This window comes from Harmonia axyridis, chromosome 4, assembly GCF_914767665.1.
Source record: "Harmonia axyridis chromosome 4, icHarAxyr1.1, whole genome shotgun sequence".
Classification (NCBI taxonomy): domain Eukaryota; kingdom Metazoa; phylum Arthropoda; class Insecta; order Coleoptera; family Coccinellidae; genus Harmonia; species Harmonia axyridis.
The window spans coordinates 20727765-20746154 of NC_059504.1; the positions used below are offsets into that span (position 1 = coordinate 20727765).

Sequence of the window (18390 nt, forward strand, 5' to 3'; positions counted from 1 at the left end):
TTATAAACTCTGGAACAGTAAGAAAAAAAAATTGATTTAAAATTTCCTTAATTTTCATTTTCGATTTGAAAAAAGTTGTGCATCAGATATTGAAAGACGTTTTCGGGAGAATTATAAGGCACTATAGCAAATCAGGATAAATTTTTATACTACAAAATATCTTTTATTGATGTCAATCGTTTATATTACAAGAAGTATCTATGACAGTCTTTAACAATTGACTTTTACAGTTTGGTGAAATAATGATCATGATTAGCACAATTGGCGGTGATAATTTCTATTATCTTGGCTATTCATAGGTCTACTACCGACAACTTACAGATCTCTAATCTGATTCAACAATAATTTAAAATTGTGGAATCAAAAATTAACAATTTTCACGTATATGCCAGCTTGTAGAAGTTATTGTGTATTTTATTAAACCCTCATCCCGTTTCAGTTCAAAATTCATCATGGAAGCTCCTGGCCGTGTCAACCATCTTGGATTTGAGAAAGAGGTCTGGATGCGCCAGCATCTCGTTTAGGGAGAGCATGTTATCTTTGTCCACGTCTGCAAGGGCCAGCAGAGCTTCTGCTTCGTGTTCGCTGTGTCTAGGACTTTGTGGGGCTACATAATGAAGCAGTTCCCTCCTATCTGCTTTGCCATCACCATTCAGGTCTATAGATTTTCGGAACTCCGCCCTTCTTTCATGCTCATCTTGGCGGATGACCATTGTTTCGTCGTTTCCTGAAATAACGATTCTTGAACTCAATCATACTGCACCTGCATCAAAACATCAAAATGCTCTTTTCATGAACTAAAAAGCGTGCCAAATCTCCGTCTTTTCAAAGTTTCTAAGGAACTGAAACACTTTTAACTTTTTAAGGGCTCGTTTTCCAAGCTGAGAGCTAGCTATATCATTCCGTTAAGATACGCTAACTGACAAAGAAACTGCAACACCAAGAAGGAGTTGATTAATTTAAAAATTTTTTTAATAAATTTGTTAATAATGTGTTTTTCCACCGCGATTATCTATACACTCCCCAGCACGTCTCGGCATTGATGCAATAAGATGGTCCATTTCTTCTCGAGATATACTATCCCAAGCTACCTGTATTTCATGCCTCAGAGCCGCCAAAGTCCGAAGGGGCTGGGGTAAATTTCCACGCCTTCCACCCATGATGTCCCAAACATACTCTATGGCCGAAAGATCGGGGTATCCGGGCAGCCATGGCAAAATATTCACATGGATCGCTTCGAAAAAGTTTAATGTAAATCTGGCAACATGAGGTCTGGCATTATCTTGTTGAAATATTTTATTATCGAGCCGGTTAAAGTAAGGGAGAACATAAGGCTCCACTATTTCTTGAAGGTAACGCAGCGCTGTCATGTTACATCGAATAGAGACTAAAGGTGACCTACTTGCATGTGTAATAGCACCCCATACCATAACGCCTAATGTCCGGTGTACATGACGCTCAACATCAAACTGAGGTTTACGTCTTTCTCCCGACGTCATTTAACCCTTCTTCGGCCATCATGTGCACCCAAGGAGAATCGAGATTCATCAGAAAAGACGACCTGATGCCATTTCACATTCCAATGTTGACGTTCTCTGCACCACTGAAATCGTTGCCGGCTATGCTCAACTGTCAGAGGTAACACAAGATAGGGTCGATAATGCTGCTGTCCAAAAGACCTTATCCAGCGGTAAACCGTTCGGATAGTTACAGAGGATGGCCTTGTTTTCCTAATCACTCGTCAGCCAAATATCGAGTTGTCGCAAATCGGTCTCTAATGGCCACAAGTCTTAGACGTCGATCTTGAAATTCATTTATGCCCCTTCGACGTCCGGTGCCTACTCTTCTTTGATTTTGGACATTATCAAACCACGCTTGACAACATCTCATAACAGTAGTTTCATTTCTATTAGTACGGTTAGCGATTTCTCGAAATGACAACCCTGCCTTCCGTAGACCAAATAATTCGACCTTTCAAATTCACTTAGCTGGCGATAAATTTCGCGTACGAGTGCTCTAGGCATTTTAACAACAACTAAACATTGCCTCGAGGATCTCCTCGAACAGCTGGTTTGTTGTAAAATTAAAAAAACTTGCAAAAAACGACTACAATGTTTAAGTAACAAAATTTACATGAAAAAACCTTCACGATTTTTTTCTCCAAATTCATTCATTTACTCCTTGCTACACTATAAAAATTAAATTTAAACAGCTCCTTCTGGGTGTTTCAGTTTCTTTGTCAGTTAGTACATCTGTATTTCTCCAATTTTGAGCTTGGAATGATCTCAAATGATAAGGTTCGACTCACTCATGACAAATCCGTGGACAAATTTCATTCTGTTCTTAAATTTCAAAGGAATTCTTGGTACTTCACTTGATTTTTGATATCCGCACTCACTAGATAATTAAGCTGAGTATTTTGATTTACCTTCTGCTTGTAGTACAGCAAATTCTTCTTCCGTTAAAAGATCGTCCCCATTACGATCAAATTTATCATACAGTTCATCAACTAGGGCTAGTTGATTGGCTGCACTGGATTCGGGATGGGTGAACGCCAGAAATTCATCCACGGTAAGAGCATCTGGATTCGACCTTGCTGCTTCCATCCAATAAGCTTTGTCCCTTAGAATCTGCTCTGGAAAAATCAGTTAATGATCAGTTGTCTCTAAAATGGTATATTAAGTAGGTACGAGGAAACGTTGAAAACAGTGCTGCAAACCCTACCTAAATTTAGGTAGATCTACCTAAATTCGAACTAATCTCCTTATTTCCCTTTTTTGAGCTCGATCTACCTTAATTCAGCTCCGCGCGAACTTTACGGTTTTAGATCAACGAAAAACCGTTTTACCGGTAACGTGACTATGAAAAAAATTTATTCCTTATTAACGATTTCACATCTTAATTTTTACGCACGCCATTGGATACGAAGATCTCCGGAGATCAGCGGCGGAGTTTCAGAAACATACAGATGCAAAGAAAGGACCGAAATTGGTAATAAACTGATAAATAACGATGGCTGCGCCTCAATACGCACTTGCTTGATAGAAAAATAGCGATAGTAAATATGGTTGCATGTACGTAGGAAAAATAGATAGGTTCGTATTGCTCGCAGATTAATTGAATCGATCATTATGCTTAAAAAAAAAACAGAATAAAATAAGATCGTCGAAAGGAATGAGATGAGACCCTCTGAATGCATCGAAGGCTGCTGTCGGGAAGCAATAAAAGACCCTTTTGGGTGTTAAAATAATAAAAGTTTTGGACAACAAGCGTTTTCTTGCAAATTATCCACATCTGTTGAAATGAAATATTTGAAAGACTATTTATTCTTTCGTGTTCAAGTAGTGAAGAGAACAACTTTCTTTAAAGCAGGCTGCTTCAGTAGAATTGCTGAATCGGGATATTGCGATTTTGACGAAACAGAAAAGGTGTCGTTTTGTATAGGTAAGTTTTTTGCTGAATTTATCGAAAATATGAGTGCCAGTGATAGTGGAGGCGAAGGAACAAGTCGTGGTCCATTACCGAAGAAAACAAAGTATTACCAGACCTATAAGAGTGATTGGGAAAAATTATCATTATTTTATATATATTTGAATTTTAATTTTAAATTATTACATAAATATATTTCTTTGTTTTTCAAATTTTTTTTATTATGTGAATTCTTATATTTTTTTATTAATTCATCAATATTTATCATTAATAAAGTATAATTCTATGGACTCAGTCCTTTCAAAACTCCTAAAAAAAAGGAAAAAATAATCTACCTAAATTTGGCAACATCTACCTAAATTTCGAACCTCTATCTACCTTTATTTGTGCTCAGTGGGTTGGCAGCACTGGTTGAAAATGATGTTTATACAGGATGTTCCTAAATTGGAGATACAAATGTAAATGGATAAACATGGGCCCGCAAATGCTTTATCTCCGAGATGTAGATTATATAGTTTGATTTTTTCAGTTTTTTTCTCATGGCACTTTTTCTTCGCAAGATATTCAACTTAAATTCAATTTGAAGTTTTCATCATGTGAAATGCCAATTTTGGCCAACAACTAAATATAAAAAAAAAACTTTGGTCCAGTATTACACTTTAAGGTTTCTTGTAGTTTTGTCGTATCATTTTCGAGAAAAAATTTCAAAAAATTCTCTAGTAATAATTCAGAGTAGGGCTGGGACTTTTTCGCCTTTTTGTATTCGAATATTCATCCAAAAATTTATTCGATTATTCGAATAATTCATTCAAACAACTACCTATTCATGCTAGATTATTCATGAGTAGTCATGAATATTCAACTATTCGTTGATTATTCGGTGATTATTCAGTGATTATTCAATGATTATTCAGTGATTATTCAATGATTATTCATTGATTATTCAATGAATATTCAGTCAATATTCAGTGATTGTTTTAATGAACCAATAAAATCCGAGCGTTTTGATGAGTGAATATACCCTTTGTGAAGTGGTATAATCGTTTTGGTGTTTTGCCTCTCGCCATATACGATCTATTAGTGTGACGTCACACACCGCCATTTTTGGTTCTCCTGTCAGTGTTCGGAATCCAAACAAATAAATTGTCATTCAAATTAGTACGGTGTCGTTGAAGGAATTGGCTTATTAAATAAATAAGAGTATTTGAGGAACGATTTCAGTATTAATTGATAGATCGAAGGAACGAGGTTAATACCAGTAACTTTAAATCCTGTATCATTCCCCAGATTTTGTAAAAAGCCGTGTTTATTAGTTGAACCTCAAGTTCGAACTTACGGCATTAATCTCGTTTCTTCTGTCTATCAATTAATAGTAAAATCGTTCCTCAAATAATATTATTTATCAAAATTAGCCAATTTCTTCAACGACAACGTACTAATTTGAATGACAATTTGTATGTTTGGATTCCGAACACTGACAGGAGTTTATTTATAATTTTAATTCAATTGTATCTATCAATTTCAATATTATGTAATTTCCAGTAATTTTAATATCAATAAAACGATTTGTCCGTAGTGATTCACAAAACCTTGTTTTAATCATTCCTGAATAGTGAGTCAAGTGATCATTCGTAACATCATAAATATCGAATTACTCACTGAATAGAAAACTATTCACTGAATAATCAGTGAATACTCAACTATTCACTGATTATTCATGAATAGAAAAGTAGTCATTGATTATTCAACTATTCAGTGAATACTCGACTATTCACTGATTATTCATGAATAGAAAAGTAGTCATTGATTATTCAACTATTCAGTGAATATTCATGATTATTCGAATAATGCAAAATGCAATTATTCGAATAATCATTCAATGATTATTCGAATATTCAAATCATTCATTCATGATTCCCAGCCCTAATTCAGAGTTAACAGTTGTGTCGTAGGGGAGCAGCTCATCTATCTATATATATAAAAGGAGAAACTGACTGACTGACTGACTGACTGACTGACTGACATATCAACGCACAGCCCAAACGGCTAAACGTAGGCACTTGAAATTTGGAAGGGACGTAGCTTAGGTACCGTAGGGGTGCACTAAGAAAGGAATTCCCGAAATTCCCACGGGAACGGGAATTAGCGGGAAAAAACTTTTGTATGAAAAAATCTAAACCGCGTAAGTTAGATGATTGAAATTTGACATGCATATACCTTAGTGAATGCAAAGTTAAGTCATGATTGGATTTTCCAAAATTCCCATGGGAACGGGAATAGCGGTAGCGAGGCGCGGAGGGGGGCGCAGATACCCGAGTGAGCAACCGGAACGCGGCAGACGCGTGAGGGCAGACGTCGTTGATGGTCGTGTCAAATATTGAATTTTGCGGGCGAACTTTTTACTATTCTTGGATGGTTTAAATCTTTAGTAGGTAGTTTTCTGTTGTAGATTACTGTTGAATTTTCCAGGCGGACATTTCACGGTCTTGGATTATCTTATAATTTTCTGTTGTAGTTTCTAAATTTTGTTCTAATAATTGTAGGTTATAAGTCTTTACGATTTCTTAATTTTGTTCTTATAGGCTTTTCGCCGTTCTTGGATGCTTTTTTTATTTTCTATTGTAGATTCTAAATTTTGTTCTTAAAATAATTGCAGGTTATAAGACTTCAAGATTTTTTATTTTTGTTCTTATAGGCTTTTCGCCGTTCTTGGATACTTTAATAATTTTCTGTTGTAGTTTCTAAATTTTGTTCTTAGAATAATTGTAGGTTTTAAGTCTTTACGATTTCTTAATTTTGTTCTTAGGCATTTCGCCGTTCTTGGATGCTTAAAATCTTTATTAGTTTTCTGTTGTAGGATTTCTTTATTTTGTTCGTAAAATAAATTAAAAAATTACTATTTTTTTTTCTTATTTCGGTTATTACGATTTCTTATTTGATTCTTAGTGGTTTCTTATAAACAACATAGGTTGATTTAGTTATTGTTTCTTTTATTTTGTTGGAATAATTGTTATCTTTTCGTATCTTTTAAAAGTATCTTTCAAAATGAAGGTAGAAAATATAAACATTAACGGAGAGATAGTGCCACAATTAGCAGTGGAAATGGAAGGAGATGGGGCTTGCCTTTTCAGAGCTCTTTCATTCCTGATGTACGGCACTCAGGAAAATGCTTTTGCCACACGGCAAGAAGTGGTCGTTTATGTAGTAGAACATTGGGATGAATTTTCTATAATGTCTCACGACATAAACGGTGACAATTACAGTTCCGCAGAACAATATTTTGCGGATATGATTAAACGCAACACATATGGTGGATTATGTGAATTAATCGCGGCAGGGAGAATATACAATTTCGTTTTTCAAGTTTATCGCAACGGTGAATTGTATGTTGAAGTTGGTACTCAAGGTCGCCCAATAAAACGCCTTCGCTTCAAAAATAATCTATCCGACGGGCATTTTGATGTTTACCTACCTTATGAAGAATTTAACCCCATGGTGGTATTGAACGTTGTGGAACTAAGGTCCAATCAACCAGGGCTAAACGAACCGAAGGCGAAAAAGAATAAAAATAGTGAAGCACTTGATGTTGTGCCTCCTATTTGTTCTTCCGAATCAGAATCTGCAGTTTCTGCTGACCTGTCTTTAGAAATGAGTACATCATCTGTCAGGAAGACTAAGAAACGTAGGGCTAGATTTACAGACAAAACAAGAAAGATGCAAATTCATCGCAATCAGAAAAAATATGTCCAAAATAATCCTGTGCCACACAGAAACGCTACTGCTAATTACCAGCGTAAAAATCCTGAAGTACATCGAAAATCTGTTGTTGTTTATCAGGAGAAGCACCCTGAAGTGCACAGAGAATCTGTTGCTACTTATCAGGAGAAACACCCTGAAGTACACAGAGAATCAGTTGCCGCGTACCAGAAGAAGCACCCTGAAGTACATAAAAAATATGTTGCTACTTATCAGGAGAACCATCCTGAAGTACACAGAAAGTCTTCCGGTACTTATCAGGAGAAGCATCCTGAAGTACACAGAAAATCTGTTGCCGCTTATCAGGAGAAGCACCCTGAAGTACACCGAGCAGCTCAAACTCGATATAATACAAATGTAACAACACGCCCATGGAATACTAAGTGTCAATCGGCAATGTCTTATCAGCCCGAAATAGATTACGAATGTGACAAATTAGTAGCAATAGGTAATATGAGTCAGAAATGTCAATGGTGTAACGCGCTTAAGTGGAAAGACGAGACCCCTGGACTTTGTTGCGGCAGCGGAAAAGTTCAACTCAATTCACTCAGTAAACCTCCTGAACCACTTCACAGTTTACTGATGGATCTCCATCCTGATCATAAGCATTTTATGGCTAATGTCCGTAAATACAATAATTGTTTTCAGATGTCGTCTTTTGGTGGAAAACAGGTTGGAGGTGATGGATTTACGCCGACATTTAAAGTACAAGGGCAGGTGTATCATTTAGCAGGTAGTTTATTACCAGAACCTGGAAAAGCAGCACAGTTTTTACAGATTTATTTTGTCGGAGAAGATGAAAGGGAAGCAAATTTAAGACTAGCCAACTATCCGCATTTGAAGCCAAACATTGTCAAGCAGCTTCAAAAATTGTTACACGAAGTCAATCCCTATATTAGAGACCTAAAGTGTGTTATTGACAAGGTGCCTGCTTCATGCGATACGTTCAAGGTAGTTATACATGCGGAAAAAAATCCACAAGGTGCTCACAGAGGACGCTATAATAGCCCTGCTGTCAATGAAGTAGCATTAGTGCTATTGGATCAACAGTTTGAGCAACGGGATATTATATTAGAAAGTCGCAGTAGTCAACTACAACGCATAAGTGAATTCCATCGGTCATACGATGCTTTACAGTACCCGTTAATGTTCAGCCACGGAGAAGACGGTTATTCGATTGGTATATCACAGCGGGACCCCAACACTAAACTACCTCTGAAAAAGACAGTTTCAGCTGCCAGTTTCTATTCATATCACATAATGATACGGGAGGGGGAAGAAAACTACCTGCTTTACTTCGGTGCTCTATTTAGCCAATACATAGTGGACCAGTACGCCAAAATAGAGACTGAGAGACTTAATTTCATTAGGTACAATCAGGCAAAACTCCGAGCTGAGAGCTACATACACCTAAAAGATGCGATTGGTCAACAAGATGTAGAAGCTAATCAGTTAGGTCAAATTGTTGTACTGCCATCCTCATTCACCGGTGGGCCAAGATATATGCATGAGCGGACCCAGGACGCCATGACATACGTCCGACACTATGGCCGCCCGGATTTATTTATCACCTTTACTTGCAACCCTAAATGGGAAGAAATTACAAAGCTACTGCACCCAAATCAAAAATCCTACGACCGCCATGATTTAATAGCAAGAATATTTCGCCTCAAAGTAAAAAAAATGATGGATTTGATAAATAAGGGCAAAATCTTTGGTGAAGTTCGATGTTACATGTATTCCGTGGAATATCAAAAACGTGGTCTCCCACACATACACATTCTTTTATGGCTAATTGAGCACATTTCTGCTGACATGATTGACAATATTATTTGCGCAGAGATTCCGGATCCAGATGCTGATCCGAAACTTTATCAAATAATCAGATCGAACATGATACATGGCCCCTGTGGCAACTTTAATAACAAGTCTCCGTGTATGAAAGATAGCGTGTGCTCTAAACGGTTTCCAAGACCTTTACTTTCAGAAACACAGACCGGTGATGACGGCTATCCCCAATATAGGCGACGATCTCCAGGGGATGGTGGCTTTACTGTACATATCAACGGGGTAGAGCTCGACAACCGCTGGGTTGTTCCATATAATGCGGTTCTTTTGAGAACATTTAATGCTCATATTAATGTTGAGTACTGTAACTCCGTAAAATCCATAAAATATATTTGTAAATATGTAAATAAGGGGTCGGATCAAGCGACTGTTACACTGGAGGATTCGAAAGATGAGGTGAAAATGTATGAAAGTGGAAGGTATATAAGTAGTGCTGAAGCGGTCTGGCGAATACTTGGGTTTCCTATTCATGAGCGATATCCTACAGTTATACATCTGGCGGTGCATTTAGAAAACGGTCAAAGAGTTTATTTTAATCCATCTAATTTGGCTGATAGGGTATCCAGTCCACCAAAAACAACACTGACCTCATTCTTTGAACTATGTAGATTCGACGATTTTGCAAAAACTTTATTATACTGTGAAGTACCGGCATATTATGTTTGGAACAATAATAAATTTGAAAGAAGAAAACGAGGAGCAAATGTAGATGGTTGGCCAGGTGTTAAAAAAGAGCACGCGTTGGGTAGGGTTTACACCGTACACCCGAATAATACAGAGTGCTACCACCTCCGATTGCTCTTACACGAAGTTCGAGGTCCAACATCGTTTGAATCACTAAGGACTATAAACGGTGTTGTACAACCAACATTTAAATCTGCTTGCAAGGCCCTTGGATTACTTGAAGATGACCAACATTGGCGTACAACACTTCAAGAGGCAGCCCTTTGTCAGTCTCCGTTCATGATGAGAGAACTCTTTACTAATTTTTTTGTTGTTTTGTCAAGTTGCAGATCATGTCAGTCTCAAATCTTCAAATCTTCAATAGGTGCCTTTTGGAGATAGAAACAGCATGCTTAGCTCTAGGTGGATGCGCAATAGAAGGGTACGGATTACCAAAGCCGACTAGATCGGAAGGATTTAATAATGAATTAGGAGTATATATTAATGAACTAAACTATGATGTCCCTACATTGCAAAGATTTGTTAATACAAATGAGGATTGCTTAACAGATGAACAAAAATTGATATACAATAAAATTATAGCAAACATCAATACAAACGACGGAAAAATTTTCTTTTTGGACGCCCCTGGAGGAACTGGTAAAACTTATCTCATTAATTTGATACTTGCAAAGATTAGAAGCAATCGTGGAATTGCCATAGCTGTCGCTTCATCGGGGATTGCTGCAACTTTATTGGAAGGAGGTCGCACTGCTCACTCGGCTTTAAAGTTACCGCTTAATTTATCTATTTCGGAAACCCCAATTTGCAATATTCCAAAGCAAAGCAATCTTGCCAAAGTTTTACGTAAAGCTGAAATCATAATCTGGGATGAGAGCACTATGGCTCATAAAAAATGTTTTGAGGCGTTGAATAGGACTTTACAAGACTTGAGAGATAATAACTCTCTGATGGGTGGCTTGACACTTTTGTTAGCCGGAGATTTCAGACAAACATTACCGGTTGTACCAAGGGGAACTCGGGCAGACGAGATCAAAGCATGTTTAAAAAGATCAGTTTTATGGCCATCTATTGAAATTCTTAACTTAACTAAAAATATGCGAGTGCTCTTAAAAGGGGATATCAATGCAGGTAACTTTTCAAATATACTACTTAAAATAGGAAATGGCATATACCCAGAAAAAGACGGTTTGATAAATTTACCAGAAAATTTATGCACTGTAGTTACAACAGTCCCGGAATTAATAGATAAAGTATATCCAAATATAGCTCGAATTCAACATAAACCTATAGAATCGCTGCATGAAAGAGCTATTTTATCACCCACAAATGAACACGCCGCACTAATAAATGACGTTTTGCTAAATTCATTTGAAGGTGAAGAAATGATATATAAATCAGTAGATACAGTAATACATACAGAAGACGCTGTTCACTATCCGGTTGAGTTTTTGAACACTATTAATCCAGCTGGTCTTCCATACCACAGTCTTAGATTACGAGTCGGTGCACCAGTAATGTTGCTCAGGAATTTGAAACCACCTAAATTATGCAACGGCACGAGACTTCAAGTCAGGGTCTTGCATCGTAATATTGTCGAAGGTATTATTTTAACTGGGTCTGCAAAGGGAGAAACGGTATTTATACCGCGAATACCGTTAATCCCAAATGATCTTCCTTTCGAATTTCGGAGACTACAATTTCCATTGAAGGTATGTTTCGCCATGACCATTAATAAGTCGCAGGGTCAAACACTCGCGCTAGCAGGAGTTGATTTGCGACAGCCCTGCTTCTCCCATGGTCAGTTATATGTGGCGTGCTCCCGCGTAAGTTCGCCATCCAGTCTGGTCATTCTCGCACCACCCTCCAGAACGACCAGAAACGTTGTTTATAAGGAAATTTTATAAATATGTTTCCTAAATACATTTCTGTCTAGCTCTTATCCCGGTTGCACCAGCCACCCACCAACCGAACCACTCTTCCATGCTACTCTTTTTAGGGTTCCGTACCCAAAAGGTGAAAACGGGACCCTATTACTGAGACTTCGCTGTCTGTCTGTCCGTCTGTCACCAGGCTGTATCTCATGAACGCTGATAGGTAGGCAGTTGAAATTTTCACAGGTGATGTTTTTCTGTTGCCGCTACAACAACAAATACTCAAAATAAAAATATAATAAATATTTAGGGGGGCTCCCATACAAAAATCGTGATTTCTTGCACGTTTTTACAGATAAGGCTGTATCTTATGAACCGTGACAGTAAGACAGTTGAAATTTTCACAGAATATGTATATCTATTGTTGCTATAACAACAAATACTGAAAATAAGAATAAAATAAAAAATTTTGTACGGAACCCTTCGTGCGCGAGTCCGACTCGCACTTGGCCGGTTTTTAGTTTTCATGTGGTCAAACTTTTACTTTCATACCGACTGACATTCACATTCACACCTCTGAACTCCAGACGAAAGCCTATAGGTACTTTAGGGTTATAATAGCCTCCCCTGATCGTTTTATCCTAAATTTATAAGAAACCAAATTATCCTAAACTAATAATCTAAAAATTAATAACAATACATTATTCAGCTGAGCTACTTATACTATAACCTAATTTAAAAATAATAAAATTAAGCATTTTTTAAACTTTTCTCCAACACCCACAAAGATCTCTCTTTTATAACACGCCACGCGGACGAAGTCGCGGGCAAAAGCTAGTAGTAGATAATTCCCTACCAATCCCAGCAAAACCTTCTTGCCGTGTCAATCCTAGCTTGGCCACCGTTTCCGCCTTCTCACCGCGTTTCAACCACGATCGTTTTCGCTTGACGTTGTCGTAAGTGAACCACTGTTCATAAGCATTCACCAACCGCTTCTGTTGCGTTTCAGCAGTGATTCGCAGATGCAAATTCGGTTTTTTTATGCCTTAACTCATGTTGTACCCACACATCAAGATTTATCTTGAGACAATGCTTTAACCAAATGGTTTCAAACGGTTTTTTGTGAAAACTTTAGCTCTTGAGCAATCGAAACAATGCTTACATGACGGTCGGACTCGACAATGTCCATATGATTTTATCCAAGGGCGTAGATTTTTTTTTGGGGGGTTATCGAAAAAAAATTTTTTTCAACAACGTTTACTCATATCTGTTATGTGAGGAAAAGAGGTTTGATAATGAAGTTTGAACCAAATTGCTAGAAATAATTTTTATTATTACTAATTCGATTGTTCTTAACTTATACTGGGTTTTCCTAAAATGGAGTTACGAAGGAAAATGAGTGATTCATTGGATAATTTTAAGAATAAAAGTCTAATAAACATGAGCCCGCAAACGCTTTGTTTTCGAGATACAGGGTGTTTCTTATATAGTCGTACTTTAGTGATCCTCATATCAGTTTATCGAATTGTTATAAATCTTCGCTACAGAATGGGCAAATGTACCAATACTTATAATTGATTTTTTCATCACAGCTTACTAACTGGATGTTTATAATAATTTGGATTTTCCTGAGGATTACTACAGAGCTATTTGAATTTTTTCTCGAATCGATAGCAAATACGACAAAACTGCAACAAACCAAAAAGTGTAGTACTAGACCGAAGTTTCTTTTTACATTTTTCTAAAGTACCAGTGCTTCACCAAAAAATAGTTCTGGAGGAAAGAAGCGGGTACCCTTCCAGAAAAAAATATCGCCCTGTAGATTTGTATACAAAATAGGTATGCATATCACGAGATGAAAACTTCAAATTGGAAAATGTATGCCAATTCAAGTTAAATATCTTATGAAGGGAAGGTGCTATATGAGAAAAAAACTTGAACTTTAACACAGGTATCTCAAAAACAAAGCGTTAGCGGACTCATGTTATACGACTTTTTTTTATGATTCGAGAAATCTGTCATTATCATTTTTGTAGCTCCAATTTAGAAACACCTTGTATACATGATCGTACAGGTTCACCGCAGAAGAATCAAGATAAACTATTATTTTAAATTCAAATGCGCCCAAGCTCAACACTAGTTATTGTGATATGAAAAATGTAAAATATTGTAATAAAATGCAAAGTGGTATGCAATAAAAAACTTCATACAGGGTGTCCCGGGAAGAATGTCATCAAGGAGGACCCGTATCAAGAGGTTTCAATCGCCTGAGTGCCTTCGTTTGGGATACAGGGTGATGTTCATCTTATGAGTGAAATTTCACTGTTGAATAACTCTTTAACTAATCGACCGAATAATTTCAAATTCTGAAGTTTTGTCACCCTTTCCTATCGACTTCCTTCAATATTTCTGAATTCGAGTAAATCAGATCCGGACTAGGAAAATTTCAGACTTATCCTATTTTCGTGAATATTGTGGATCACCCAGTACGTGAACATTATGATTTTTTCCCGTTTTCGGAACAACAAAGAATCAATTCATTATAAAAATTCTAAATCTCGGCTTGGCACGGTCATACAGGGTGATCAATAAACATTCCATTATTAGTGAATTTTTTTTAAGTTCAATAACTCTTCAAGAAATCCACCGAATAGTTTCAATTTTTGAAGTTTTGTCGCCCTTTACTATCGCCTTCCTTCAATATTTCTGAAATCGAGTAAATCAGATCCGGACTAGGAAAATTTAAGACCTTTTCTATTTTCTTGAATATTGAATCACCCGTATGTTGATATCATGATTTTGTTCGTTTTCTTTATCAATTAATTCATAATAAAAATTTCAAACCTCTGCTTGGCGCCATTATTCATGGTGATCAATAAACATTTCTTCATGAAAGAAATTTCATAGTTCAAGATATCTTGAATTTATCGGTAGAATTATCTCGAAAATTGAAGTTGTTTCACCCTTCACGAATGTCTCACCTAAATTTTCCTCAAATTATTTAGGAAAACTTTCAATCAAAAAACTGGATAAAGAATAGAACAAAAACAGCAAATAATTTGAAAATATTTGATCTTGATAACAATTAATCAATAAAATATTTTCAGTTCAGCAGATATTGTTCAAAATGATATTCCTCCATTTTTGAGCACGTTGATATGATATAGTTATTTCACAGATTTCGCTATCTTATTCGGTTGTACTTTCATGAGGGAATGTTTATTGGTCATCCTGTATGACGGTGGCAAGCTGAGTTTTAGAATGTTGATTATGAATTAATTCGTTGTGGTTACGAAAACGAAAAAAATTATGTTATGTGATCTAATATTCAAGAAAATAGAAAATGTCTAAAATTTTGTTAGTCCGGATCTGATTTATTCGATTTCAGAAATATTGAAGGAAGGCGATAGTAAAGGGCGACAAAACTTGAAAAATTGAAATTATTCGGTGGATTTGTTGAAGAGTTATTGAACTAAAAAAATTCCACTCATGAGGGAATGTTTATTGATCACCCTTCATGCCAAGCAGAGATTTAGAATTTTTATAATGAATTGATTCTTTTTTTCCCATTATTGGAACAATAATGGGAAAAAATCATAATGTTCAAGTACAAGGTGATCCAATATTCACGAAAATAGGAAAAGTCTGAAATTTTCCTAGTCCGGATCTGATTTACTCGAATTCAGAAATATTGAAGGAAGGCGATAGGAAAGGGTGACAAAACTTCAAAATTTGAAATTATTCGGTCGATTAGTTAGAGAGTTATTGAACTGTAAAATTTCACTCATTAGATGAACATCACCCTGTATATCCCTAAGGAAGGCATTCAGGCGATTGAAACATCTTGATACGGGTCCTCCATGATGACCTTAATTTATGGTTTTGTTTGTCGCATTCTTCCCAGGACACCCTGTATATTTCTCAAGAAAGATGAGTTGGAAATGGTGAAATGGAATCGTTTTGCATTCCATTCTGAGAAATCAAAATTTAGATTATTGTAGAATTTAAAACAAAAATAATCCAGAAGCCGCCCCAAGTGGTAATAAAATTTGGCAACGTTTAACAATTCAAAAGGCGACAAGCCTGATGAATCCCCGGGCCCCTCGGGGAAAGTAAAATGATTATTGGTTCATTTTATGGAAATATTTTCGTTTATCATCCATGTGAAAATTCTGAAATTTTATATTTGGAAATCTGGGGGTAATTACCCTTTCTATGCCCTTGATTTTACCAATAATTTCGACAATGGCCTCCTAGTGCGTGGTGCATCCTTGACATCGGAATTACCGGAACGGAATCCACGAATCCAACATTGCGAGTGATCGGCTGTTACAGTATCAGGATCATAAACACTATTTACATTTTCAGCCGCCTGAGTTTTCTTGGTCAGAGGGAAAATGCAATCCAGGCGAGCAAGGCGGCCCGCCTGAATTGCACTTTCCCTTTTTCAAGAAAAACTGTAAAATAAGGCGTATTTAGTACGTTGCCGTTGAAGAAATTGGCTCATTTTCATAAATAAGATTATTTAAGGAACGATTTTACTATCAATTGATAGACAGAAGGCACGAGATTAATGCAAGTAAGTTCGAACTTGAAGTTCAACTAGTAAACACGGCTTTTTACAATATCTGGGGAATGATACAGGATTCAAACTTACTGATATTAACCTCATTCCTTCTATCTATCAATTAATACTGAAATCGTTCCTCAAATACTCTTATTTATGAAAATAAGCCAATTCCTTCAACGATACCGTACTAATTTGAATGACAATTTATTTGTTTGGATTCCGAACACTGACAGAAGAACCAAAAATGGCGGCGTGTGACGTAACACTAATAGAGCGTTTTGAGTCAACTAATCACAAAACTGTCAGAAAAGAAGTCTCATCTTTCTACGTACGATCGCGGCGTGCACGCTGCGATCTGTGTGCATCGAGTCTTATTAAGTCATTGTACGGGATACAGATAATTAAAGGCATCTTTTGAAAAAATAATGGATTTCTCTTTAGGTATTACCTTTCATAGATCTCAGCATTCCTTTGTGTCTTTTTTCGTCGTGATTCTTCAAGTATTTACCGCTGAAACCTCTCTTCTTGAGGAAATAGGAATGGTATTCTTTCCAGGTCACCACACCGTTCTTTGGATCTACGTCAATTTGTGAAAACAAATTGAAATTGTTGCTAACAGCCAAAGTGATGTGTTCCAAGATTTTCTTCCTAATCCATAATGATAATTCGTTAGAGTCTAGCCTTCTATCCTTATTCTTATCTGCTCTGAAAGAAATTGACATTTTTATACACTTTGACGGGCAAAAGAAATTGAGTAGATATTCAGATGTAAAATCAAATCTTCTACTTTAACTATTTTAGTTGTTTCAGTTTCAAAGTTTGCGACAAAAAAAGAAACATTGACATATGTTGAATAGATTTTTCCACATGGAATATTTTTCGTTACTTGTTGTAGTGAAAAACAGTTAACTGTGTGTAGAGCTATTGAATTTTTTGTTTATTTTCCTAATTACTTCATGCCAATATAGAAAAATTTTGATTATTTTATAAATGGCGAATGCGCCTGCTGAATATGGGAGTGGCGGATGCGCTAGTTTAAAATAAATACCTGCTGAAGACATCTTGCAGAATCTCATTCTGGTTCTTGTTGAAGTTATCCTTGTTGTTAGTATTGACCAAATATTCGTTCTTCGCCTCCTCAGTCGCTTCGATCTCAGGTTTCACCTTATCCGAGTTGAAATTGCTATTCTTCATACGAATCTCGAAGGAATCCTCCGGTTTGTGCCACTGTTCTTCCAAAACGACTGCACTTCTCCTCGTAAGCGGACTAAGGGGCAGCGACAACGTCCAAATAAGAAGGAAAAAGGCGAGATACGACAACAGCGGCACAGAATACGAACATCCCAAGAGGAAGCTCGATCCTCTCGGTCTCTTGAATTTCATTATTGAAAAATCACATAATATTGGCGGTCAGATTCGAACGGTCGAAATTTTGCGTTCTTTTGTTGACATTTTCGTGCGCCGGAACCCATACGCGCACGTTTTCGCGTTGAGGAGAATGGTAAATACAAGTATTGATTTTTCGGAACAGACAAGCGCTTTGACTTGAGGCCACTTTCACATTTGGCGATCTAGAGGCGAATTTGCACGAATCCTCCAGTTCACGTGAACCCTATAGGATCATTCGATTGAGTACCTGTACCGTACGATTGAATGTAAACGGGGTCAGGAAAGCTCCGAACTTATCATAGCAGGTCAAAGATTAGTCCTGATTACTCTGTGGTTGCGTCGTGCTGCAACCCACAATACAAGTTGTCAGGGCCGACGCCAGACATTTGGCGCAGTGACACAATTTATTTGGTTCAATAAAGATGGGGTTTACAGGTTTGGGTTTGTAAAGGCTGTCCCAAAATTAACGCAAGATTTGAATTGAATAGAAAACACCTTTTTTAGACTTTTGATTATAATTTTTTATTGAAGCATAAAGTACATAGGATAGGGTTATTTATGGAATAACACATCGTGCAAAAGGCCTTCACGGATTTGCATAAACATACTCACTTGTTTGTAGAAATTTTCCATTACGATTCTGCGTAAATGTGGCTTAATTTTTTTGATGCAACGTTGAATCTCGTAGCGGAAAAACCTTATGTTTGCCTTAATAATCGAGGATGCAATATGAAAAGGCGGCCAGCAAACTGGGCCAATTTGCCGCCCTTCAAATAGAGGGCCTAAAACGGTCGCTTCACTGTTGTACCACTAAGGCCGACCTCTACTGTATTATTGAAT

General features: G+C 36.9%; 1 protein-coding gene across 1 annotated transcript; it reads right to left on the reverse strand.

Moving 5' to 3' along the window:
- Positions 1-139: 139 nt before the first annotated feature.
- On the reverse strand, positions 140-17785 carry LOC123677427 (45 kDa calcium-binding protein). The gene is made up of 4 exons (XM_045613928.1): positions 17210-17785; positions 16610-16866; positions 2429-2635; positions 140-727 (listed from the first exon to the last, which is right to left on the reverse strand). The coding sequence occupies exons 1-4, from the start codon at positions 17542-17544 to the stop codon at positions 441-443; spliced, it is 1086 nt and encodes a 361-aa protein (XP_045469884.1). The 5' UTR covers positions 17545-17785; the 3' UTR covers positions 140-440.
- Positions 17786-18390: the final 605 nt, after the last annotated feature.

Excerpts from the sequence above, each read along its gene's own strand:
- LOC123677427 (XM_045613928.1), bottom strand. The coding sequence starts at position 17,544 with ATGAAATTCAAGAGACCGAGAGGATCGAGCTTCCTCTTGGGATGTTCG. Across the intron at positions 16,867-17,209 it reads CTGCAAGATGTCTTCAGCAG|AGCAGATAAGAATAAGGATA; the intron begins GTATTTATTTTA and ends AATTTCTTTCAG. Across the intron at positions 728-2,428 it reads TGCTGTACTACAAGCAGAAG|GAAACGACGAAACAATGGTC; the intron begins GTAAATCAAAAT and ends TCGTTATTTCAG.